At 40.9% G+C, this 27,459-nt stretch overlaps 1 protein-coding gene across 47 annotated transcripts in view; it reads left to right on the top strand.

The window, feature by feature from the left end:
- Positions 1-27,459, top strand: part of ANK2 (ankyrin 2) — a 574,434-nt gene that overhangs the window by 414,146 nt on the left and 132,829 nt on the right. For 40 of the 47 annotated variants that reach the window (XM_084755448.1, XM_084755450.1, XM_084755414.1 and 37 more), the window contains 3 exons: positions 22,899-22,997; positions 26,512-26,697; positions 27,133-27,156. In XM_084755448.1, coding sequence (XP_084611574.1) covers positions 22,899-22,997; positions 26,512-26,697; positions 27,133-27,156 — 309 coding nt within the window. The remainder of the gene's footprint in view (positions 1-22,898; positions 22,998-26,511; positions 26,698-27,132; positions 27,157-27,459) is intronic. The other 7 variants (XM_084755438.1, XM_084755434.1, XM_084755435.1 and 4 more) reach the window with 1 other exon arrangement.

The raw sequence follows: 27,459 nt of genomic DNA, 5'->3' as shown, positions 1-27,459 counted from the left end.
TTACAGAGATTAATAAACTGGTTTACAACAGATAGGTCATCCATTTTGTCTGTATAATGTTATGCCTTAATTAATCACTTTCATTTTTGTTTGCAACACAAAACTTTCAGCTAACTTTGTAACAAGGACTTACTAGTAATTGAAAACCTACTTTAGTTTAAGCCTTTAGTAAAACTTTTTGAAGATTGGTACCATTGTAAAAAACAAAACAAAACAAACAACGACAACAACAACAAAACACCGATCTGTTACATTAGGTACAGACAGCAGCATCTTAGGCTTGGAAACACAGGATGCTATATAGCTGTACTGCTCTAGTAACCACATCTGGGTGTGGGCGAGGAGGGACACTTTAGTGGTAGAACAGCTGTCCAGCAGGCAGGCAGGAGGCTTTGGCTCTTTCCCTGGCCCTGTATCACGGACATTTTGTTTATAGCAGAATAACATCCTTTATTAGAGCTTGAGTTCTCAAACATTCACCTGCATTGTAATCACATGCAGAGCTTCCTACAACATGTTTCTGGGTCTCTCTTCAATTTCTGCTTGCTCTGGAGTGGAACGTTCTCAAGTGGTGTGGGCACTGCCAGTCTGGAGGCCATACTTGCTTCAGAGGGCATAAGAGATGTCATAGACCACAGACTACGTATCAGTCAGTAGTGATCTTATAAAGCATGGAGCTGAGAGCAAATTAAGTTCAAATGGGCACTGGGGTTTCTCTTTAGGATGGCAGGACAGTAACCTGCAATGTTGAGACTTCTGTCTATAAAAAGAACAGGGTTACTTTTCTCCAAATGACTCGTTGAACCCAGTGATGTGATAGAAGTTGACATATGGCAAATGTTGCAAAGGAAATGCTTGTTAGAAGCTATGATATTAGTTATTACATAGTGGTTTATATGCTTTGGAGACAACCCAAGGATAATAAGCTAAAACCATCTTATCATTCATTTGTTTTCAGAGTTCCTGAAGCTTTTCTTTGTGCTCCTAATCATATCAGCTTCTAACAGAGCTTGAAAGAAGGCTGATGTCGTCATTATGAGATTAAAAGAATCCTTATCTGTGCAGCACAGTGTTTGCTCAGTGTGAGGTTCACATGCAGGGAATCCCAACAAACAGCTTCAGATGGTTTTTATATTGTGAGAAATGTATGAGTGAGAAAAATTGATCAAATTTTAAGATCTTTTTTTTCTAAATGCCTAAGTCATTTGGTGAGGCTGATGGCATTATTGTATTTAGATAGCTGCCGTTCTCAGCTGACTCATACTTTATGATTGATTTTAAAACAGATGTTTATACAGGCAAATTAATTATCTTGGTGATGCAACTTAGCAATTTGGAGAAGGTGTGGTTTTAAGGCCATGGATGCTGGTTTGGTTCCTTCCTCAATTTTTATTTTCCTCATTCCTATCTTACTATTGGCACAGAATTTTGTATCCAACATTTGGTGTCGGAAGAATGGGTTGGGACATACTTAGGGAAATAGAACCACCATTTCCTTTTAAGACCTGTGAAAAGGATGTAGGAGTCCCACATCACAGCCCAAATCCTGTATTTTGTATCCAAATTCTACTCTTGTCTATATCTTTCTAAAAAAGTTAATCCAGGATCCAGAAAGGAAGAACAATCTGAAACTCAGGGGACACAAGTAATAATGTGTGGACTTTTTTAGAAGTAGATCAATAAAATTAGTTTTTGAAATACGAAGGCAAGAAAACCCCAAATAAAGAATAATTGGTCAAGTTCCTGAAGTTATCGAGAGGTATGCCTTTTTGTGGCTTCCTGCACTATTCATGTAAACTGAGGTTCACATGACACCTCCATGTGTATCATGTTAATGAGGGGTAAAGCAAACACGTGGGGATCTCTGTAGCGCAGTTCTATAACGGAGGAGAAACCGGCTTGACTGTGAATGAAGCAGTTGATGAGTGAGAATTTACAGCCAAGAAGGAGTGCGTGGTCATTACTACACAGGAACATCATGGGTAGAGGACAGGTTGGCTCACCTGACAAACATGCTTCTTTTTGAAGGAAGCCAGGGCCTCCACATGCGTGGGGCTACGGGGGTTGAGCCACCACACTCATCCATGAAGGTGATGAGATACCAAAGATGTGAGTTTGAACTGAAATTGTTTGCAGGAGTCTTTTGATAAAACTTGATTTTATAAGGCAGTTCAGAGATAGGACTAGGAAAAAGAAGACTGGTTAACATCCAGCCGGGCAAGGAACCTTTGGCCTTTATCAGAAGACACAATGCCACTCATGACAGGCAGTGTCTTGAATTCATGAGGAATCTAGGACACCATGATGACTGATGCATGTGTGTTAAGTGGAAGTAAGTACTTGCCTAGTGACAATGGAGCCCTGTTTATTTGCACTTCTGTACTCTATGGGTTTAACAATGTGGTGGAAAGTGAGCCAGCATTCAGTGCGACTAGGCTTGCTTCTTTTCTCTGCCATGATTCCATGCCACAAGGTCTACTCACAACCATTTTGATAGTTATTTGATGGAGTTTATGGGGCTGGAAATGAAAACAGAGTGAGCTGAGAAATGCTACTAGCTTTGGGAAATGTCTGCCTAATTTCTGAAGCACAGACACTTGCCCACACTCCACTGCACCTGAGCATTTTGTGCACAGTCCTGCATAGTGATGTTGCAGAGCTTTCTAACTGTCCATGCAGGGCATTTGTCTGTCTACTTTTCTAACTTGTAAATCTACTAGATTCAGAGACATGACTTTAAAGTTCCTACAATCTATATGTTTACAATAGAAATTACTCTCTGAAATATTTACTTGGCCTGCGGAAATTTCCTTCCTTCCTTCCTTCCTTCCTTCCTCTTTCTTTCTTTCTTTCTTTCTTTCTTTCTTTCTTTCTTTCTTTCTTTCTTTCTTATTCTTTTGAATGTGTTTCTACATTTCCCTCAGGATGGCTAGCTTCTTAGCTACAGATATTCCTTTTTCTCAAACTTCTTTAAAGCTTGAGGATTCTGTGCAATTCCTTGTGTATGTGAGACTGGAAGCTGATCATGTGTACCCATAGTTCATGATAGAAACCAACTTTGTTGTGTATTCTAGTCATCTTTAAGAGTAGATAGCAATTCACACGTACTCTGGTGCCTCACATTTGACCATGTCCCCTGGAGGGGGAGACCTGGTGGCACTCAGAGGAAGGATAGCAGGCTACCAAGAAGAGACTTGATACTCTATGAGCATATACAGGGGGAGGTAATCCCCCTCAGTCACAGTCATAGGGGAGGGGAATAAGGGGAAAATGGGAGGGAGGGAAGAATGGGAGGATACAAGGGATGGGATAACCATTCAGATGTAACAAGAATAAATTAATAAAAAATTTAAAAAAAGAACTCAAAGAAAGAGTAGATACAATATAATAAAATATAGGTAACAACCCTAATTCATTTGCTGTCATTATTGATGACAAATTGAGACTCAAATAATTCCTTTATATGCCTTTAACCTTCTTCCCGGGTACCTCCTTATAACTTGTATAGCAACAGCTTCCTTCCAGACTTCTGTTCATGCAAAGCACAGGTCCCATCTCAAAGGGATGAACAGTAATTTCAAATATAAGTCAAGTGTGAGGGATTCCGGCCTGAGACCACAGATTTAGGTTGCTCCAGCCCATACAGTAATGCATTCCACCATAGGAATGCTTACACAGACTTTTATCGTCACAGAATAAAGGAAAAGTCATAAACTAATGCATCACCAAGTGCATTGGTGGGAATCACTGGTAGTTAGGTGAGGTACATACAGCAGTGAGCTGAAAACTCTGCTGTAGGTTCCCCATGACATCTGATGGTATCTTTTCTCATTTTTATAGATGTCATCTTTATTTGTAAAAATATTTTATTTAATCTTCACTCATGCACATGTTTTGGTTAAATCCACCCCCATTGCCTCTTCTGCAGCTTCTCCCCATCCTGACCACTGCTCTTCCCTGCCAACTGCAAGTGCTTTTTCCCCTAAGTTTAATACTCAACCAATTCCATTTAGTTGTGTGTGTGTGTGAAGGTGTGGGACAATTGAGAAGAGCGTGCGTAGCTCTCTGGGCCTGCATCTGTGAAGAAAACAGACACGATGACAGCCCTAGCTGGGTTGGGCGAAGCTAGTAGTTTTCTAAGAATGCATCTTAAATACTTCACTTGATAGGGAAATAAAGATAGCCAAATATGATTTGGCTCTTGAGCAACAACATTCTAACACTCCATAGTCAAATGTGCTAACTATCCAGTCACTTCTGTAGATGTGACGTGATGTGGGTGTGGCTTTTATGAGGCAAAAAGTGCCAGGGAACTTTATAGTTTCCCTAATTGGTCAGGCGTCACATTTTGGGCATGATGAGGCCAAATGTTGCTTTGTGTTCTGTGGGGAAGGCTCATCCCTATGGTCTAATAAAGGCGGGTTTGATAAGCCAGGGATGTAGGCTTCAGGAGTTCGACTAGTTGGTAAAGCAGTTATCCCTGGGTCATACCAGTACTCTTAGCCACCCTCATCTGAGTCTCGTTCTCTTTTTCTTTTTCTTTTTCCTTTGCCTTTGGTGTAACATTTACATTGACATATAATAGGTATATTTTACATAAAGATAAAACAATCATGCCACTAATTGGCTCTAATAAATAGGTATTTAAATCTATCAAAATTTTCTTTCTCATCTATCTATCTATCTATCTATCTATCTATCTATCTATCTATCTATCATCTAGCATCACCTATCTATGTATCTATAATTTATCATCTATTATTTTCAAGGCAGAAAGGAAATAGAGGGCTGACAGGAGCCATTTTGTGACATTGCCAACCCACTTTGCATTGACAAAAATATGAGCACTATCTAAAAGTACTATGGGGACACCTTGATGACTCTTTCAGTCAGGAAACAGGGCTCTTGAGGTCTCTCGGATGATAAGCTCCCTCTGTTTCTTTATGTCTTGATTTTGAACCTGAGTCCCCTTGTGAGGTGTGTCTTCATGGTTTGCAGCGAACGCAGATGAGTCTGAACTTTCCACTTACCCACCCTTCGCCAGTGGACTTTCTTCATTCTGGCACCAAACTCTTAAAAATGTCATGACTCTTCTTGAAGATTGTTTTTTTTTTTTTGTATGATTTGGATAAAAAGACTTAATTTGAAACTTTTGAGTATCAATAGCAATTGTTAGTGGAGCCAAATTCACTGGAGAATGGGCAAGAGTCTGGGTGTGCCACAGTGTTTCCAGAGCCTTTAATTTGTTGTATCAACAAAAGAATCCAACTGGTTGGACCCAAACAGAATTCCATTCTCTTTTATAGCAGGAAGAAGTTTTATTGATTTGGGCACTGGGAATTTGGATTTTAAACAGAGGGACACCCGAGTGAAACTCTTTTAGAAGATTTAAAGTAGGCTCCTATCCATCTAAAAACTGGATTATTTTCCTCCAGATAATAAGGGCTGATGAGAGAGAGAGAGAGCACTTTTATGAAAATAATGAAAACAGTGAAATGCTTTTAAGCGTAAAGCCTTGGCTTGAGTAAATTAAGATGCCTGAGTAAGCGATCAGCCATCAGTGGGAGAGCGCTAGGTTAGCAGGCATGAGCTGTTATGGTTGTATCTCTAGCATAGGCAAAAACTGAAAGAAACATACACTACAGCATCAAAGGGGAGGAGGTGCTTTTTCAGAGAAGAGCAAAGTAACAACACTCTTGAGAGGAGAGGAACACTGGCGAGGTGAGTTTCATAACCCAGGAGTGTGACACTGGAAGTGGAGACTATAAGCGCCTGTGGTCCGGCAGCTGAGAATTGCCTCTTTCCTCTGCTTCTGTTGCATGAGGTTGAGCCTGTTGCTCCTCACCTCACCTCTGATCTGGGGATCCTAATGCTTGTTAAGTAGAGTCGCTACAAACACCAGGTAGATGCAAGTCCTGACCAGCGCCAAACGCAGAATAAATGTCATCTGTGGTTCTAATTATTAGCTGTATCGCATCATCTATCTCCATTACTGTGAAGTGATCATCAGTGGGTTGTGGGTGCACACAATGCCATATACAATTTCTTACTAATTATCCTTTGCAGTTGAAAGATTGTTCTTCTCTGGGGTAGGATGGACAACACGATGCAGCTTCTTCGGTAATTAGCAATGTAGAACTTCCCTTGACATAACAGCTTTGAAATATAGTACATAAAGGCGAATGTTCAGGAAAAGCACTTGATACAGGGAAAAATCTGAACTGTCACAGTGTGCACCAGATGCCCAGTACCATTGCACCACTTAAACATAATGCCAGTCTCTGTTTTATTAACTTTTTTCTTTCAGTTTAGTTTTGATATTATCTATCTATCTATCTATCTATCTATCTATCTATCTATGTATCTATGTATCTATCTATCTATGTATCTATCTATCTATCATCTGTCTGTCTGGTTTTGTGTGTGTGTGTGTGTGTGTGTGTCTGTGTGTGTGTGTGTGTGTCTGTGTCTCTTTGTGTATTTGTGTGTCTGTATGTATGCCCATGTATGTGAGTCCTTGTGTATGTATTATGGTATATGTGCACGTGTGCTGTGTACTTGTGTGTGCACACTTACACACATGTAGAAGTTAGAGGAGAAGATCAGGTGTCCTTCTGTATCTTTCTCCACCCTAGTCCCTTGACAGACGGTCTCTTACTAAGCCTGGCTGGTAGCAAGCAAGCCTTAACAATCCTCCTGTCTCCAGGCCACACAGTACTCAGGTCGTGGGTGTATGCACGGCATTACCCAGCTTTTTATATGTTTAGTGGAGATTTGAACCCAAGTCCTCATTTTCTTGCATAGCAAATTCTCTTCCTACTGGACCATCTCTTTAGACTCTATTAACTCCCAGTAATTAAGCCTACCAGATCCAAAAATGTTCTCTTTTTATTTTATTATCTCTACTAACTAATTTTTAAATTTTCTATCACTTTATCAAAGCCTATATTTTTAATTTGTTAAATAGTATCACAATTTTTAAAAACGTCATACAAAATAATGCTTTACTATGACATCCTCACACACATCTTGCACTTTGCTCGTATTCCCCGCATTGTCCTCTTGTATTGCTCACTGCTGCCCTCTCTTGGGTCTCTCCTCTCCTGCTGCCTCCTTTCTGACCTCTGTGCCCCTTCCTATCCTCATGTGATGCATATTTGTTGTATGATCTCAACACCAAGAGATTTTAATGCTTGTATGTGTGGAGCCACTCTGCTTATGGGCAGCAATGGGAGTCAAGACACACCTTGTCTCTCCGCAGGAGTGCACATTACCTTACCTCACATGACAAGGTAATACTTTCTGATAAAACTGCTTCATTACTAATACTCATAACCTTTCAGTTTATTGAGAAAATGACTCAAGTGGTGTTAATCTCTGAAAATTACTCGATAGTTTATTTTTTCTCCCTGGTTCTATAGCAGCCTCTGTTTGTGGCCCTGCCACAGAATTCTGCCACACTCTCACAGAGGGATTTTTTCCCAGAATGTGCACACAGTTCATATCACTGGGACAAGGGAGTGGAGCACTATTTATTGACAGACCTAATCCCAATTATAGACTTTGCAAAAGCCCTTAAATCAAAACAGATTCAGCCCTTAGGAGAACCGACATTTATGGTGTCCACATAGCCTGTGATAAGTCCTGCTAAATGGCGATGCCTTGTGAACAACTGCCCCTGTGTAGGCATCAGCATCTGGAAGCATAATAATTATCGTCCCATTAACTTTGACAACTATTGTTTTAGACAGTCATGTTCCAGAAATATACCTAAATAGATTATTCTGTGTCTGTGTGTGTGTGTGTGTGTGTGTGTGTGTGTGTGTGTGTATGTGTGTGTGTGTGTGATTTTTTTTGGGGGGGGGAGGGAACTATATTTTAGAATTGGTATATTCAGGCAGTGTTATGGAGAGTCATTAGTTTCTTCTTGTTTTTTACCTCAGAAGCATTCTTGGATTTTTTTGCCCCTCAAAAACATTCAAGAACATTCTTCAGAAAAAGAGTAGGCTGAGCCAAGAGGCAACAGCCAGATTCCAGCAGGCAGAGGGCCATCCCTTCTTCCCATGTTATCCCTTCCATGCTGTCTCTCTTGGGAATGAGGCATGCTTTTTTTTTTTTGAAGCTCATTTTATCTTGAATTCAGTCTGTTATAATTAGATGTATGAGGTGCAAGAATATGTATAGGAGTTTAAGGATAAAAATGTCTCTAGGAGAAAGGGTAACAACACTCTGTTCCCCTGGTAGGAAGTCTGGAAGCTGGTTTGGCTCAGCTAAAATTGCCCACCAGTGTTCTTAGGGCCCTTTGGGACTCACTGCTACTGTCCGAGTTGACCACCATCAGCTCTTTCTCTGTATGTCCTCTTTTGAGTGTCTATTGGGATTCCCCCCGAGCCTGTTTGGCTAGTAATGGCCATCAAAATAGATTTGTGTTAGACTTAAAAATAGCACTGTGAAGGAAAAGATAGGAAGTAAGTTAGGTGTAAGTATGTCCTTTTGTGGGTGAATTTTTAGAGTTGAATGTAATTCTTTAGACTTTGGGGACCAAATGGCGCCTATCATATTGGGGTCAAGGATTCTGTACATCGATATTTCTGAAGTAAATAAGGCACGTTCTAAAGGAGTAGGTTGTTGTAAGTACCTCCTCTTTGGAAAGGGATAACCTGCCTCAGGAAGGCTGCCACATACTCTACAGTTATCATAAATAGCATGGATCAACCTTGTTCCCTCCCATTCTAATCTGAAGTCATTGTCCTGGAAGGGAACTCAACCAGGACACTCAAGTGCACACTTGAGGGGATTCTTGGGCACTTAAGACAGCTACTTATGTGTGTTTCCTGTCCTTTGCGTGGAATCAACATTTTAGAGACAAAATAAAATAGATTTTCTTTTCTCAGAACTATGTCGATTTACCCATCAATCACAATTCTCATCTTTTCATGATTGACTAGTTCAGGCTCAGTTTATTGTTTATCCGTTTAACATATTTAAAACTAAATTTGTTAGCATATACCTTCATGGTCTTATCATAAGTAATTGTGTCTGTGTGTGTACATATGCATATATTATGTGTACATATAAAATACTATAAGGAGCCTTAACTCCCTTGTGAATATATTTCAAGTTGTAAATTATAAGCAAATAGCCCAAATTATATGGTGTATTTATACGTGACTGCATTTTTGTATTCTTTATGTGGGTTTTTGGATGTCAAAATTTTTTATTTTGAGTTCTGTCTTATGTGGGAGAGTGTGTACCATATGAATACAGACATACAGGCACCAGATCCCCTGGGACTGTTGTTTCAGATGGCTGTGGACCATCATGTGGGTTCTGTGAATCAAACCTGGGTCTTCTGAAAGAAAATCCAGTGCTCTTCATCACTGAGTCATCTCTCCAGCCCCAGAGTCTTGGTATTAATATTATTATTGAAAATATTCATCATTTGAAGGGTCTGTCTGTCTGTGGCAAGCTGTAAACTAGAGTAGGTTAAACAGCTGTTAGACACTGTGTCCCCTGGAGTTTATGCCTCTTCTTGATCTCAGCGCATTTGAGAGCACCACCTGCTCTAGCTGGTAAGCCAGCACAGTCCCTGTACTTACTTGGGAGAAGAACTTTATACAAAGAATAGTTCATACACTAAGAACTATAGGGTTCTCTAACATTACTGAACCTACTAACATAATTCATATCCTCAGGTATTCTAGCACATAAAAATGAAATAAAATGGGGCCTTGGCAATATTCAAAACCGACTTTTTGTTTGCTTGTCTCTTTGGCTCAGTACAGAGGTGAACCCAGGGCCTCACACATGGTAGGCAAGTCCTTCTGCCACTGCAGGACAACTCTCACCTTCCAAGCTGTTTAACGTCAGATGTGAGTTAAGAATAGCCCCAGAGTTCTGCCAACTTTTATGTGACTCTCAGAAAATAAATGTACCACAAATATTATGCAAATAAAATGAAAATTTTATTTTGGGGGCATTCAAAGATATTTTTGAATCCCGATTAAATATGTCAGCATATTTGTGTGTCTGCATGTGTTAGGCCACATATTGTAATTTCTGATTTTTGCAAGTACTCTCTCAGGTTGATTAGTAATCATTAAGTGACAAAATGATTGACACCACTGAAGGAAGCAATAATTTTATCTGATTGAATATTCAGATTTTTTTTTTGGATATGTCTGGGTGTGGGGAAGCTACACTGTCACCACCTATACATGCTAACAAAGCCAGAGCTTCTGCCTGCAGCTGATAACATGGTAAGAAGTGAGGTTCTCTATGAGCTCTGCCCCATGGATCCTGCAGGGATTTTATGCTTGGTCTGCCTTTAGAGACTGGGACCAGCATTTGATTTCCACAAAGGCAGCTCAAATAGGAAACACATTTAGTAATCACTCATTAACAACATTTTTTCTTCTTGTGCACTATTGTACGAGAGAAGCAAAGGGCCCCTAGCTTCTTCTGAGTATTTTAATCTTTGAAGTTAAGTGTTTTACGCCAATTTAATTGACATTAAAACAACACAGTGATAACTGATTAAATTATTACAATGGTTTAGTTCAAGATAAAAACTTCAGGCTATGGGGTGTTTGCCCTGCTGGGGCAAATTACAGTACCCTACAGTCGTTGCTGTTGACTTAAATTTCTCATTGCATATGTAACATATTTTCTTGCATAAGTTACTGGGTCATTTATGATATTGCTCAAAAATGAGATATTTAAAAGATCAAGCTACAGTGCCAGGCAGAGAACACTGCATGCTAAAAGCAAAACAAAACAAAACAAAGAACCCCAAACCTGGATCTTATAATTTATACTGTTTGCCTGGAAATCCAGAAAGTATGCCAGGGAATAAATGGCCACCCAGTTTCAATATTCAAATATTTAGTGACTTCATCAAAATTTTTTTATTTCTCATGTTCAAACGTTTTTACTACTCTACTAATCACGTCTCAGGTCTCACGGCACCTGCAAGATATCATCTTAGTTTGTATCTTTAAAACGATTTATTCTATACACATTGTAAAGGAATGTATCCATGTAATTATAAAGATGAATGTGATATCATGAGAGGGATTTACTCCAAGATAAACATAGCATTTCTTGAAAGAAATGTACTCCACATGTGTGAGTGTGTGTGTGTGTGTGTGTGTGTGTGTGTGTGTGTGTGTGTGTGTGTGTGTGTAGGAGTGGCTGTAAGAATTTGGGTGTGTGCTTTTGTGGATGTCAGGGATGGATGAACTATGCAAGAGTTGGTCCTCTCCTGATAGTGTGTGGGTTCTGCAGACAGAAGTCAGGTACTCAGACTTCCAGTCATCACCTTTACTCAATAAACCATCTCTGGCCAAGCTCAACATATCATTGACAACTTAAAGAAGAATCAACAGTATAGGTGGGGGAAAAAAAGGAATGAAAGCAAACCCGTCCTTGAATTTTGTGTTCTGCACTTACAGACAAAATTTGTTTTAGAGCTTCACGTTTTGTGTATAGTAGGACCTTATGAGCCTTCCCTCTTCCCCCTCTTCCACATTAGCATGTCAATTGGTGTAGTCCTGGTTCAGCTCATGTCTGGGTAGCAGTCATGCCTGTGAGGCTTTAGGAGTATGGTTTCTGACATTCATAGGAGACTCAGTCTCCCAGCCAGCTCCCCAGTCCTTTGGCTCTTAGAACCTTTTCACCCCCTCTTCTTCAATGATGTCTGAGCCTTAGGTGCAGGAGTTGGGTTGTGGATGTGTCAGTTGGGATTGGGTTTCACGAGGCTACATTCTGATTGGTTGTAGTTTTCTGTTATATCCCGCTGCAGCAAAGAGAAGTTTACTTGATGAAGTGTAAGGACTACACTTTCCCTGTGTGTATAAGGACAAATCTTAGGATGTAGTTAGGGATGATGATGCTTTAGTAAAGCGTTGGTTTTAAGTTCCCCTCCAAGGTGTCTGACTTTTCTAGCTTCGGATAGCTTGCTGCATGTCCAGTACCAGGCATGGTTTCCCACTTGTTGAACGGGTCTTGAGTCCACTTGGGAAGCTGTTGGATTTTGTGCCAGTTGTTGTGGTTCTCCAGCATCGCAGTTGGTAGAACTGAGTAGTTTCATTCCTTTGGAAGCTTGTATGATGCCTTCTGGTACCATGGAAGCTAGTCCTCAGGAGGAAGGCTTTCAGGTCAGTTCCAGCTCAGGGGCCTCGGGGCTTTGTAGCCAAAGCTCATGGTGTCTTCAGCAATAGGGAGAAATGTCTGTGTAGAAACCAAGGGCCGTAGCAGTAGCCTGTAAATGTTTTCAGAGTCCCTTGGAGAACTCTGACCAACAACTCAAAAGAGGGCTTCTCATGTCTAGGTGTGCTTTTGTTAGGTGGTCTTTTTGGCTCTTGGAGAAACCATTGTTAGGGAATATGAGAAATTTTTATTTAAACTATATATCTATATTTATAAACAAATTTATGTGTATTATAGGTATTTTTAGATAGATAGTTAATAGTAGGATTCTTTGAGTGAGTATTCAGTCATCCTTTTTCTTGCTTTACCCATCTCCCATCTTTCCCTGTATTTATCTCCTTTCTCTCCCTAATTAGATCCTTCCATTTTACCCATTTTCCCAATCATATCACTTGTACCCTGCTATTGTCTCCTCTTATGCTCCCCTACTCCTGCAATGGCCCCTTGGTACTTTCCTGGTTTCTGAAGGTACTCAGGTTATGTACAAGTAACTAAGGAATACTGGGAGGAACAGAATAGTCTTCCCCCAGAAAACAGCATGCCAATTGGCTAGCCTTGACCAAATCATCAGCCCTGAAGACATATGTGCAAGTAACATTATACAGACTGAGCAGGCTGTCACTACATATTTAGGTAATATGTGTGTATACATCCATATTTATAACTCTGCACACACATCTATAAGCAACAATTAATGAAAAAAGGGGTGATGAATTATAAAGAGAACAAGGAGAAGTATAAGGGATAGTTTGGAGGGTTGAAAGAAAAAGGAGAAATGATATATTAATCTCAAAATCTAAAAGAAATAATAATAGTTTCATTGCTTGAAACAGCCAGATTATTGCACTTTCTGCATTCTTTGGAGTTCCTGTGTAAAGTGCTTTATTTCGCTTAAGAAAATCTTATGACCAATTTATCTTCATTTTATATGCATGGATGTTTTGTTGGATGTATGTATGTATGTATGTATGTATGTATGTATGTCCGTACAAATGCATGTATGTATGTATGTATGTATGTATGTATGTATGTATGTGTCTGTGCACCATGTGTATGTCTGGTCCCTCAGAGTCCAGGAGAAGGCATTTAGTGCCTTAAAGCTGGAGGTTACAGATTGCTGTAAACCCCCATGTGGGAGCTGGGAATAAAAAGTGCATCTTCCTGAGTAGCAATAAGTGCTCTTAATTGCTGCACCATGTCTCCAGCCCAGAGTATTTTAAACCAATGACAATATTGAAAACTGTGTTTTGTTTTGGATGCCATCTTGACTAGGATGCCTTCAATTGCAAATAAGAAAATGGCTAATATTGTACTTAAGCAAATAAATTTTTAAAACTTTCTTAACCTTTTTATATAAAATTCAGACAGGTCAGTGAGTGTCAGGATTCCCCAGCCCCAAATGTTTCCCCAATAACAGAGACTTGGAGTCATTCTCTGTCACCCCTGTGACTGCTATCACATTTGACTTGCTCTAGACTGTTTATTATTGTAGATTTATGATGGTGGCTATACGTTTGTTATATAGTTATATAGTTTTGTTATATAGTTATAAGAGGAGATTGTGTCTCTCTCTGTGTCCCAATATTTTAGAAAAGAATCCTGAATTTGGTTGGGGAGAGCAGCTCAAATGTGTTGTGGAAACTTGAAGCCACTGTGTCCAGGAGAATGTCCCATGTTGACTGGCTTCAGTCATATGAAGCTCTTTTGAATTCAGAAGATGAGGAGAGCAGCTGAACCTTACTATCAAATAATGTACAAGCCTATTTTTTTCTTCTTGTTCCCTAAACACACCCCCAGAGTACCCAAAGCTGACTTTATTTTTATGACTACAATTAGTCCAGATTGGTTTCCTGCATCCTTCACAGCTGAGCGTTCATGGTGTATTTAGGGACATGATTTGAATCATCCTGACCTTCAAGCTTGCTGATAATTTTAGGATCCTTCCCTACCACATCGCTCTTAATCCACTTTAATACGAGAGGAACATGCAAGGCACTGAGAATGATGAGTTCTGTAGTAACCACCAGCTTAACTACTAACCCCACACTATGTGTAACTGTTCCCATTTTCTATTATTACAGATAGTTACAAGATTTGTCCACTGAGACTTCTGTAAGAATGGAGAGTAAACCCTAAAGACATATTGGAATTTAGGGCACCATAAGTGTTGAATGCTTATTGTAATAGGATTTCTTTAAAATCCTGCTTCAAACTATGTATGCTTTGCTCCAGACAAATGCACCCTGGCTATGTCTCCATCTCTTCTTTCTTATCAATACATAGATCTAATTTTTTTTTTACTTCAAAGCACACTATAGATAATACCAGGATACAGTCGCTTCTGGGTCACAGTGCTTTTACTCATGGCTAACCCATATGCTAGGGTTCTGCATGAGGCATCCCTCATATGCCTTTTTGGAATGCAATACAGTTAAGTTCTGTTGTCCTGGCAGATTGGGGATCATTAGTCATTGAGGGCCACTTATACTTCAGTCAACCTCAAGAAGAGCATCATGTTTAGATTTCATTGTTACCATTTAAGAGTTATATGTCTATGTCCCATGAAAGTCTTCACCTACAAGGAAAGTGGGATAGATATGAGGACATATTTTTGGGACTCTAGGTGAGAGAAGCACGGGAGAATGGCAAAATAGAAAGATCCAGAGGGTTCTAGAAACCTACAACTAGAACATTATAATGGGCAGATCTGGGCCCAGGGTTCTGCACAGACTATGGCACCAACCAAGGACAATACGGGCAGTAAATATTGAACCCCTACCTAGATCTAGCCACGGGGCAGGTCATTCTCTACAGCTGAGTGAAGAGTGCGGACTGACTTTCACATGAACTCTAGTGCCCCATATTTGACCACGTCCCCTTGATGGGGAGGCCCAGTGGCACTCAGGGGAAGAATAGCAGGCTACCAAGAAGAGACTTGATACCCTATGAGCATATACAGGGGGAGGAGGTCCCCCTCAGTCACAGTCATAGGGGAGGGGAATAGGGTGAAAGTGGGAGGGAGAGAATAATGAGAGGATACAAGAGATGGGATAACAACTGAGAGGTAATATGAATGAATTAATAAATAAATTTTTAAAAAGAGTTATGTCTAAAATGTTTGGAGGTAACTCTTTAGGATAATTTCTTTCCTCAACATAAAGCAAGAACTACAATGTAAGAATGCAAAGATATATGGCTGGCAAGAGTGACACAGGTCTGAGTGTGTGTGACATCTCTCATTGCGCATGGTACTTATTAAGTATTGCCACTAAGTAATTTTCTCACCTAACTTAGCAACTTCAAACAACACACATGCATTATCATCGTAGTGTCTGAGCAGGGCCTTAGCTTGTGTAATAGTGTTTCAGAGTCCCTCCCGAGGTCACACAGAAGACACCCAGAACACCAGGCTGGCCGCAGCATTTATTGTCCTGGTACTTCACAAATTGTTAGCAAGGTAGCCCCGGTGGGAAATCTCAGTTCCTTCTCCTGTTGGTCCCTCCATGGATGTTATGAAAGCATGCTTGAATGCTCTCACCACAAAAATTGCTTCTCCCTAGAGAAGGTGACCTAAAAGAGGGTTCAAGACTGAAAAGCAATGACTTTTAAGTACTAGGTCTTGAAGGCACCCATTATCAACCCTTCCATAATTGATGTCTTAAAAGCAAACTCTTAAGATATTATGTATTTAAGAAGAAGGGACCAGGCTTATGTTTTTGAAAATAATTTAGAAACAAGTTGAAAATATCACAGATGAAAAAAGATACTTGGATTCTGTTTACTTTATTCATTCATCCATTTAAGGCATATTGGTTGAGCACTTGCTGTGGGCTAAGGATTGTGTGTAGAATTATGTCCATGTGGAGGCCAAAGACAAACATTGGGTGCCTTCATCTATCAACCTCCACCACCACCACCACATCATCATCATCATCATCGTCATCGTCATCATCATCATCATCATCATCATCATTATTATATTTGAGGCAGAGTCTCTCACTGAATGCAGAGCTCATCGATTGACTAGACTGACAGACTGGTGGGCTCCAGGGATCTGAGTGTCTCTGCATACCCCTAGGGTTGGGGATACAGAGGCATGAAGGTGAACACCACTTTTATAGCACTGGTGGGGATCTGAACTCAGTCCTTGTACTTACACAGCAAGCACTTAACCCATCAAGCCACACCCCCAGCTCTGTGTGAGGCATTTTATAAGCACAAAATAAAGATGTTTGATGTGAGTCTTACTTGATACTTGGAGTCTCCCAAGTTCAGCCTGATTTCCGGATCTGACAAAGAGTTATAAGTAACCTGACAACTATTCACAACGACAACTATTAACAATAACATGTATTGAAACTACTTGTGCTCTTTCTAGCCATGGAGTGGTATGCATATCTGAATATAGCCTTTCTTTAATGAACCAAAATTATCTCAATATTTTCCCTTCTCAACTCTTCCTTATATTCTTTTTTTTTTATTAATTTCTTCTTGTTACATCTCAATGGTTATCCCATCCCTTGTATCCTCCCATTCCTCCCTCCCTCCCATTTTCCCCTTACTCCCCTCCCCTATGACTGTTCCTGAGGGGGATTACCTCCCCCTGTATATGCTCATAGGGTATCAAGTCTCTTCTTGGTAACCTGCTGTCCTTCCTCTGAGTGCCACCAGGTCTCCCCCTATATTCTTGCAAAAACCTTCCTTTCATTCTCAGTATCTCTAGTCAGAGCATTTTTTTTTTCATTTCACCCTCTCTATTCTTGGCATCGCAATCTCCTAAAATGCAGATATATTCATATCAAATCCATGCTTTAAAAACCTGAGAGACTCTCACGCCATTTAAAACAAAGTGCAGAGCCCTTGGTGAGGTAGGTAGGGCCAAGTCCTGCCAAACCCAGTCCCCTCACCATCTGGCATTGAGTCATGCATAAGGCCCATTTGCCCTCTCTTTTCTCATCTCCATCTCAAAAGCTGTTCCTGCTTCTGTGCTTTCGTGATTCCCCTACTCTTTACACTGAGTCACTCCAATGACATCCTGCTGACAGACTCTCCTCACACAGTTGGGTGCTGCGTCCTTCATCTGCGTTCTCCTTACATAATATGTAATAATAATAATAAACAAGTAGAGTAGTTAAGTGTGTCTTCCTTTCTATGTGTAGTAGTGTAAATGTGGTTATCTCAGCTTTGGACTGGGTGCTCTCATGGAAAGTGGTGTGGAGAGCAGAGGAAGCCTTGAGCAAAGGTGTAAGGAGTATGGATGAAGTCTTCTGTGAATGTGTGTTATTATCAAGCACCAGTACAGTGACTCAGACCCGGGGGAGTTGGCAAAGCCCTTCCTTGGGCTAGGCTGAGTGAGCAGGTATAGCCTGTGTCTGGATATTGATTATGCATTGTAAACCCACAGAGGCTCTGGGTTGCTTGCTTAGTTGGTGCTGTCCCATCACAGCAAGCATGACTCACTCAATTGCAGCCCTTCTGTAAGTGTGTCTGTGTGTCTGTCTTTTCTTCTTCAGTCCCTCTTTGTCCCCAGTCCTGCAGGACTGACCTGTCTGTTGTGGATGCAGCAAAGAGGTTTCTAAGTCACTGGCTGGGTACAATGCTAAGTAGTAAAAAGAGACTAAACACATTTTTTGGTGGAATAAATATAAAATGAATGACAAATAATCGATATTTTCCCTATAGGCAGAGGTACTATTAATAGTATTTAATAAGCAGAGGCACATAGGTGGATCCCATGTTTTTAATCACTGCTAGGGATCTGAACTCAGGGCCCCATACTCACACAGCAAACTCTTTGCCCACTGAACCAGCCATCCACCCAGCCCTGTGAGAGGCGTTTTTATAAGCACAAACTAAAGCTTCTAGGTGCGAGGCCTTCTTGATATTTGAATTCTTTGAAGTCCAACATGATTTTTGGATCTGAGGAAGAGTTATAACTAATCTGAGATCCATTACCGATGATTAATAAACAATATGGATTGAAACCATTTGTACTCGAGGTGTATGAATCCATTACGCCAGAACTGTCATAGTCAACTCTCCTCGCTTGCACCTAGGATAAGCCAAAGATGTGGGCATCTTTGACTTTTTATATCAGCAATGAGAATTTATATATGCTTTCATAGCTATTTCCAATTAAACTCTTTTAGAAAACCAAAGAGGCATGACATATTGAGCAGGAATGCTGTGCTAAGCAATGTTTGAGTGAAGATGAAGTTTCCTACACAGTTTACAATGATGCCAGTATATTGCCTTGCTCTATCCTAAGTGCTCAAAGGAATAGATAGTCCTTATTCTCAAGTGGGATGTTTCTGATAAATATTGTAAAGGAAGAAAGGATATTTTCCATATTTTTGGTTTGTAGGAAATCTGTATTTACAGCAAATTCTTACCATATTTTACACCATCTCTTAACCATGGTGGCATCATGACTTTATTGCTTTTTCATCTCATAAGTGTGGTGACACTATGTCTCCAGTTCTCCATCTCTTAGCCATGGTGACATCATGGCTCTAGTTCTCCATCTCATAACCAAGCAGTACCACGACTCCAGTGCTGCATCTCATAACTGTGATGACATCATGACTCTGGTTCTCCATCTCTTAACTGTGATGACATCGTGACTCTGGTTCTCTATCTTTTTATTTTATTTTTCTACTTTTTATTGGTTCTTCATGAATTTCACATGCTGCCCAATTCTACTTAGTTCTCCCTCCGCTCATACTGGCCCCCACCCTTGCATCCTCCCCACAACAGAAAAGAAATATCTCATTGTGGAATCTGTGGTTGTGTCACAGAGTGTCCCACAATGTACCCTTTTGTCGACACTGCTTTGCTTGACTTATTGGTCAGGTAGGAAACCTCTGGCTTCTGCTAATCTATCACTTCTGGAATCTCATTGGGACCCCTATCTGATATGCTGTTGCCATGGATATCCTATGCCATGGAGATCCTGTTGTTTTGTATCTGTGGGACCAACCCCTTCATGCACTCTAGGAGTTCATCAGTGGGGTAGATGCTGGGGTGAGCCAATTCAATTATCTGGACCTGGGCCTGAGAGGTATCTGAGCTGGTCAACTTTCTGGCTCTTCCGCTCTCATGCCCCCGGGGCTGGCTTACTAGCTACTGAAGTGAGGTGCAGAACCTGCCCTCCCAAGTGTTGCAGCTGGTGAAGGACATGGCCAGTTCTCCCACTCTCATGACCCCTGGGCCATCTTTCTGCCTGCCAAACATGGTGAGAAATGATGGAGGGGGGAGGGCATCTCTCCCTTACCCACACACTGCTGTATAACTCCCTTTGGGCTGCCTTACCTTGCCCCTGCCATCAGGGTCAGCTCTAATGTGCTGCCCAAGTGAGGTACAGGGCCTGTTCTCCTGAGTGATGCAGCAGGTGAGGGGCAGGGACAGCTCTCCTACTCTCATGACTGTCTGAGGGCCAGCTCTCCTGTCTGTTGTAGGTGGCTAGTGGCAAAGGGGAGTGGACCCTTGCCCATTTCACCACACAACAGACAAGTGGCAAGGTCATCTCTCCCAGCTCACGCCCTTGGGCCAGCTTGCCTGTACCCTTGCTTCCAGGATCAGGGCTACTGTGCTGTCCAGGTGAGGGACAGGGACAGCTCTCCTGAGTGCTGCAGCTGATGAGGTGCAGGGACAACTCTTTTGCCTGCTAAAGCCAGGTCTCCTACCTGCTTTTAGTGGAAAGGAGGAGGAGGTATCTCTCCCTCATCTATGACACTGCTCTCCCATGCTCATGTCCTCTGGTCCAGCTCACCTGCAACTCCTGTAAGGGGCTTGCTCTCTTGAGTATTACTGATGGCTAGGGGTGAGGTCAACTCTCCTGCTCTGATGCTCTGAAGACCAGCACTCTCATGATGCCCAGGTGAGGGGTGGTTCTGCACAGGCTTCAGATATTAACATGTCTCCAGGTGGCAGCCCAGACCAGGGATGTCCACATGGCTTTTGGCTGTGACAGACCCCTGCTGCTGCAGGGTCATAGACCCAGCTGTAATGCCCAGTGGCAGCACAGGCCAGAACTCTACCATGGTCCCAGGTGGCGTTACTGGCTACTCACACCAGACTGTTCCTCACCACTCTGGAGTTTCTAGTTCTGCCTCTCTTCATTTTGCCCACATCCTTCTGTTTCCCTTTCTCTTTTATTTCTCCACCACTTACTTGCTCTTTTAGTGGCTACTACAATGAGCAGCGACATAGCCTCTCTCTTCTCTGTGACCCACTGATGGACATGTGACACAGAAGTCACACCAGCAACACCTCTAGGGCAGCGCAATTCTCCATCTCTTAACTGTAGTGATGTCATAGCTCCAACTCTCTCCATCAAAAGTGAAGTGACGTCATAGTTCTAGCTCTCCATCTTTGATGTACACTATTGCAGATATTGCCAAAGCTGACCAAAGTCCAGCACCTGTTTTGATCTCCTACAACCCCAAGCCAAGACATTTGATTGATTTTGCAGTTGTAACAAATTAGCACACACAACAAGATGACAGGACAAAATTATTTTCCCCTAGGTTTGTCTATTAACCATCCAGGGTTAAAACCATGGTGTTGAAAACATTGTTTTCTTCTGACAGCTTTAGCTGATAATTCATTTCTTGGCTTGTTCCACCTTCTAAAGGCGTACTCCTTGGATCATGGTCCCTTCCTTTATGACTACAACCAGCAGATAGAGTTGCCTCTTCCCTGCCATCTCTTGCTTCTCTCTTATAAGTCATAAAGATCCTCATCATTCTATCGAGCCTACTGCATCTCCATCTCTGCAGCTCAAGCAAAATCTTTGGCTTAACCACATCTACAAAGTCTCTTTTGTCATATAAGGGAGATTCTAATGAAGTGGGATGATGTTAACATTTCAATTCGCAGTGTTCCCCAAAGGCTCAAGTTTTGAATACTTGGTGCTCGGTGTGACACTATTATATAGTCTTTAGGAGTATCATCTGTGTGAAAGAAGTAGGTTTCTGGTGGCAGGTCTCTGAAGTTCCCTCTGCCTCTGGTTCTGAGTCAGCTTTCCCTCTACTGCCTGAGCCACAGCCATTTCTATGTCCAATGCCCCATGTTCCCACTGCCTTGGGCGTGACTGCTCCTGCTCCCACTGCTTTCCAGTCACAGTGGCCTGGGATTCCCCCAGGAACCTTGGACCAAAACCCTCTCCTTTCCTATTATATTATTATGTCATATATCTGGTCAGGAAAAAAAGTAAATGATATAGATGGCTATGGATATATGTAAGGCCATCACTCAGATGGCCAAAGGATGTCTGAGAGGACGACTGAGCAAGGACTGGTACTGTACTTGGGAACACTAGGTAACCTGCACCGCAGTCTGGACACCAACGAGATGCAGGGCTCCTGGTTCTGCCGAACCTTTTTCTTTTCAGTCACGTGTATTAATCCCTCCTAACACAATCTACTCTAGATAGTAGCCTGAAGCAGTGCTGTGTAAGTTATGTGCATTCAATATGACAAAGTGGTCTGTGAACTGATAAATCCAGAAGGCATTAAATAGATGCTGTTTTATGTAGATGCTATATACAAGGAGAAGCTATATATTCTATAGGGTTAATATGTTTCTAAAGTAGTTTCAACAGTTCAAATGGTTAAGCAAGTGAGGGTCCCTCAGCAGCTCAAGACCCAGGTTGAGTCTTTTACAGGCACAGGTCTAAGCATTGAGCATTTTCCCCTGAGGAACTCACGACTTCTTCCTGTTTCCTTTTTTTCTTGATCTATCTACAAAATTGTATCAGAGGAAAACTGTTAGCAGTGGCTGCGTTCTGTTAAAGTTCTTTTTGTTTTTTTTTTAACTGCATCCCTACCTCTTGGTGGAAGATCCTCATTCCACACCTACTCCTTGTTTTGAACAGTCTTTCTTGGCTTTCCCTTCCTTTGAATCTTTAATTCCTTCCTTCCGCCACCTCTTCAGTGATCTTAAAATACAGCAGATTTCACCTCTTGATATGCCTTGGAAAGCAAACTCTCCAGCTAGCAGTAGCTACTCACAAATTATAACACTGTTGTTAACTTACTCTTCTTCAATTGTTTCTACTTTAGATTAAAAATTTCTTTCACCATTTGGACCCCGGACATTTTCTTTCATTAAAAAAAAGTTAAATTTCTTAACTTATTTTACTTGTATAATGTGTGTTATATTTTGCTGGTTATCTGCCACTTTGAATAATGTTTTCACTTCTACAATGCATGGAAAAAATTTTATTTCAAAAAGTAGTTTAAAACTTATTTTTTTACTCCTGTCTGGGGGTAGTAACAATCCCCAAGTGCATTGGGCATGGTGTTGCTACTGTTATGAATTATAATGTAAATATCTGATAGACAGGATATCTGATATGCAACCCCCAAAGGGGTCACAACCCACAACTTGAGCACCATTGATATAAGTGGTTTATGGATTAATACAGAAAATATTATATAGACCCTATTATATGCATGTATAATAAGAATCTGCTATAGAAGCATAATCTATAGAGTTCACGTTTTAAATATCTTAAGCAGTTTGCATAGTTCATACAGTTTACTTAATATATAACTTAGAAAATACAGAAGATATTACACAGGCATTATTTCATATAGTGTGCAGATCTTTCCTTATGGTGTAACCAGTTGTGCTGAAACCTTTGAAATGATTGAGATTTCTGTTTTTTTGCTGTCTGTCCTCAGAATGGCTTCACGCCTTTGTACATGGCTGCCCAGGAGAATCACATTGATGTTGTAAAATACTTGCTAGAAAATGGAGCTAATCAGAGCACTGCTACAGAGGTACGTCTGCTCCCGGATTCCTTTGTTTTAAGGGCCATATTCTTTATATCAGTTGCAAAGGATCTCCACTACTTTGTCTGAAGTATGCTGGAAATGTTCATGTTGCGATTATAACCCACAATATTGGCCAGTGAGTGACTCGGGCTTGTGCACATCAACATGTGTTCAAACCTTCATTTGAGATTCATAATCATGCATTATTATTTCCATTGCCATTAAGCTTAGAATTCTTGTCGTTGGGGAAACATGGGTCTTCGTTTGTTGCTCAAGTCAGCCTTGCAATTCTCCTGGGATTATGGGAGTGCTTGTGACCTGACTTGCTTTTGGGATCTTTACAGCATTCCAAAGTTAGACCACAACAAGTGATCATGTTCCTTTTTGTCAATATCTTATCTTAAGATCTGAAGCAATTCCTTGCAGGAACAATTTCTAACCATTAGAAATAATTTATGGCCATTTTTGTTAGTGTAATTTTCTAAGGACTATATCACAACAGTGTTGTTTATGACGTAGTATGTGACTATGATCATGGCAATCTGGGATAAGGATGTTTGCCATCAGTTCAGATTCTGAGCTCTCAGCACATCTAGACACATGGAAGATACCGAATTACCTTTCTGTTTCCTAGCTCTTGGTGAACAGCAAAACATGGCTGGTACCCAGAAGCCATCTTGCTATTTCTTAATGTCCAGTACATCTTTAGGCAAAGTGAGCAAAGCTCCCTTCCACACTGTGCTGGACAGAAAAGTCCCTGAAATGTATTAAATTTACTTCATATCTTTTTTGGGGGAAACTAACCTTTTAAGGAACCATTCACCATCACTTTCTGACAGTCTGTTCTCACTGTAGAGAACTCACATCAATGTTGCGAAAGTGATGTGTAAGTAATTTACACCATTTAAACACAACTGCCCATTATGACATTCTTCTGTGTTCTATACTCAGTAACACAGGCATAATGTATGCACTTGCAGTGTGGATGTGTGGGGTTCTTTTTTAACCTGCACCTTTCTGTCCCTCAAGACACTCGTTTTGTCTGGGAGTATAGACTGTGAATATCTTAAGGCAATGCTCAAATAACAGAGAGACTGTGTCTCAAAGAAACATCCCAGCATAAGGGAATCCATCTGTTTTCTCTTTCCTTGAAGGCTGAATTGTTAATCAGATGAAATCTTCGCATCAGAATTCTCTCACCCAGCCAGGAGACTTAGGGTGGCTAGTGTGGGTTTTCGGTGAACTCAGTGCATGACGCTCTCAGCGGGTTGGCAACGTTTTTGTATAGCTGATCATTGCAGCATTGCAGTATGATTCCAAAAATAGGCCTTAGTAATCAATGAATCAGCAGAGGCCATCGAGCCTCTCGCTATCTAACTTAATACAACATGTGCAAAGGAGTCAAAGGCAGGTAGGGGGAAGTCTAACCTAGCCATGAACATGTCTTATATTTTATCTTTTAAAATTATCATTAAACAACTACATTTATAAACAATATACTAAACCCTACCGCCTACCCTAATGGTTACTAAGATTCACGTGAACAAACTTATAACTATACCATTCTTTAACAAATAATACTATAGCAGGCATGAATAGTTGATGCTCTAATATTCTGTCATCTTTGGCTTCATTGTGGACCCTCATAAAGGGCACTTCTGTGCTAATGAGGAGCAGTGATGTGTAAAGATCAATTACCAGCCAGGCACTATACCCACTTTAAAAAAATCAGATAACTATACAATCTTCCCACATGGCAGTGAAATACAGACACCTGAAGAAAACACTTAGTTTTGAATTCTTTTTATAAATAAGATTAGCAAATAAAAGATGAAATCAAAGCTGCTGAACTTAGCTGGGTCTCTTTTCCGCCGAGTTCACTGAGGTATTTTAACAGTGGTTACACATATTTAGCCTTCTTCCCAGAAATACAGATCAGAATGAATTTTGCGCAGTTGGAATCCAGCTTTTATTCCTCCGAAGGGAGTTTCCTGTGTGGCCAGCAGCGTCATGTTCATAGAACTCGGCTCCCTTCCTTCCTCCAGAGTTTTGCCAAAATTTAAAGCTATAATATTTTTACTAGGGTTCCATTCTGTGGGCTGAGTCTCTAAGGAAAAACATAACATAACAAAAACAAAGTCCACATGCCATTAGTACAGACCGCTACAGAGTGCTAGAAAATAAAAATCTGAATATGCAAATGTATGGGTGTGTCCTTCATTCAACAAAGCACCCAATTCAAGACACCTTGCAGCTGCTTGCTGTTCTTTACCTTAAGATACTACACTCCCCACCCCTCCACTCTGTGAAGTACTTAAAATTCAAACATATTCAAATGAACAATTAACATATTACTACAGTTCACGCTGCATATAATGTGGTATGAAACAGTTGAGAACCATTATTTTCCCTCAAAAGCCCACAGTTATCACCTAAACAATTAATATTGAAAACAAATTGAGCAGTTAAATTTGGGTGAATTACCCTTAACTCTGGAATGACATCAAGTGTACAACCCACTGCTCTCATTCCTGCTGTATGAATGAGACTTCTAACATTTGCTTTCCAATGTCAGAGGATTAAGGAGAGATGCACTTGCCATCTTTCCAGGAGCTAAATAATTGCGTCTGAAGATGCAGAGATGACCTTCCAAATTTTGTAGCTTGGTTTTCTATCTCAGCCTGGAGACCTTTCCAACTATTGCATTGTTTGTACTATTGTTTGTTGAGCCCTCTTTTTAAGTTGAAAATGCTACCTAGTATATGCAACTTTATACTGAAATGATGTTGTCAACTTAAAATGAAAGTAGTTGCAAGATTAATGGCTAGTCTAATTTACCAAACAGCTTTAGGCCACATTAAACACACTAAACCTCTCTCTCTCTCTCTCTCTCTCTCTCTCTCTCTCTCTCTCTCTCTCTCTCTCTCTCTCTCTCTCTCTCTCTCTCTCCTCTCTCTCTCTCTCTCCCTCTCTCTCTGTTTTTCGAGACAGGCTTTCTCTTTGTCGTCCTGGACTCACTTTGCAGACCAAGCTGGCCTCAAACTCACAGTGACTTGCCTGCCTCTTTCTCTTTTAGGCCACATTAAATCTCCGAAATCTTAATATAAATTGAATCGATTACTCTGCCCTCACCTTCTCTAAGACAATGCAGAAACATTTGTCTTTCACTGTTGACTGCACACTCATTTTTCTTTATAGATCATTATTCTTTCTCTCCCTCAGTTCGATTTGGTTTCTATTCTTTTTTTTTCCTTTATATTAGAAGACATAGCTGAGTATTTGTTCTAATTTTTATTTCCCTGTTACAAACATGGAGCTCACCCATTCCTTTTGTAACAGGACCACATTCCATAATCAGTGAGATTTGTTATGATGCAGATGCTGTCGAGTGTAAAGAATGGAAATCAGGAAAAATCTGATGAGGCCACTGACAAATGGCTGAGTCCACTCTGCTTCTCTCTTCACAGTCATATTCTGTCCTGCTTGTCCGTCTCACTCACGCGTGTACATTATATTTCAGGATGGCTTTACCCCTCTAGCTGTGGCACTCCAGCAGGGACACAACCAGGCGGTGGCCATCCTGTTGGAGAATGACACTAAAGGGAAGGTGAGGTTGCCAGCTCTGCACATTGCAGCTCGGAAAGATGACACCAAGTCTGCTGCTCTCCTGCTTCAGAATGACCACAACGCTGACGTACAATCCAAGGTAAGAGCCGACGCATCTGTGGAGAGGTCCCCTCCGACTGCCAGCCTCCTTCTGTGTGATGACCAAGGACCAGTCCCTGCTGATAACACAGCATCCTGGTCAGGAAAACACAGAGATGGTTTCTGTGAGAATTTCAGATGGAAGGGGACTATCTGTTGGGAGACAGTAACAAACAAACAAACAAAGCCTAAATGATTTTGTTTGGAAGGACGGATTCCATCTTTGAGACATTTGGTTCAGCATTCTGTCTATACCATTATATAGACAGCATCTGATAGAGAGCATCAGAAAGAGTGACTGCTGTGTAGCGGGGTTGTGTTTCTGACACTGTCTTGCTGGAATAGAATACCCAGTTGCATTGAGCGGGATCTGATGTCCCTTTAATTCTGCACTGTGTAACATCTTCCCTCTTTTCCCCACAAAACATTGCTTCAGATGATGGTGAACAGGACAACCGAGGTACAGTACTGCCATTATACCAGCATTTACCTTGTTTTTATTTATTGTTAGTTTTCGCCAAGTTAAAATAAAAGGCCACTAATTCATACTAATGATTAAAGTTCTATTCATGGGAAACTGTTTAGAGAAAATCCTATAATTAAGAAAGATTGATAATCCAAATGTATTTGATACAACATTGTTAAACCACTTAACTAGTTTATGAATCCAGCATGAAATAAACAGTACCATTGCATATGTCTTAGTGAGTGAGCCTTATTATGAGACTTGCAAAGAGACAGCAATGTTGTCTCTTAATTAGAA

This window comes from Acomys minous, assembly GCF_964271855.1.
Source record: "Acomys minous genome assembly, chromosome: 14".
Lineage (NCBI taxonomy): Eukaryota > Metazoa > Chordata > Mammalia > Rodentia > Muridae > Acomys > Acomys minous.
The sequence above is the reverse complement of the archived record's forward strand: the minus strand, read 5'-3'. Positions and strand labels throughout refer to the sequence as shown.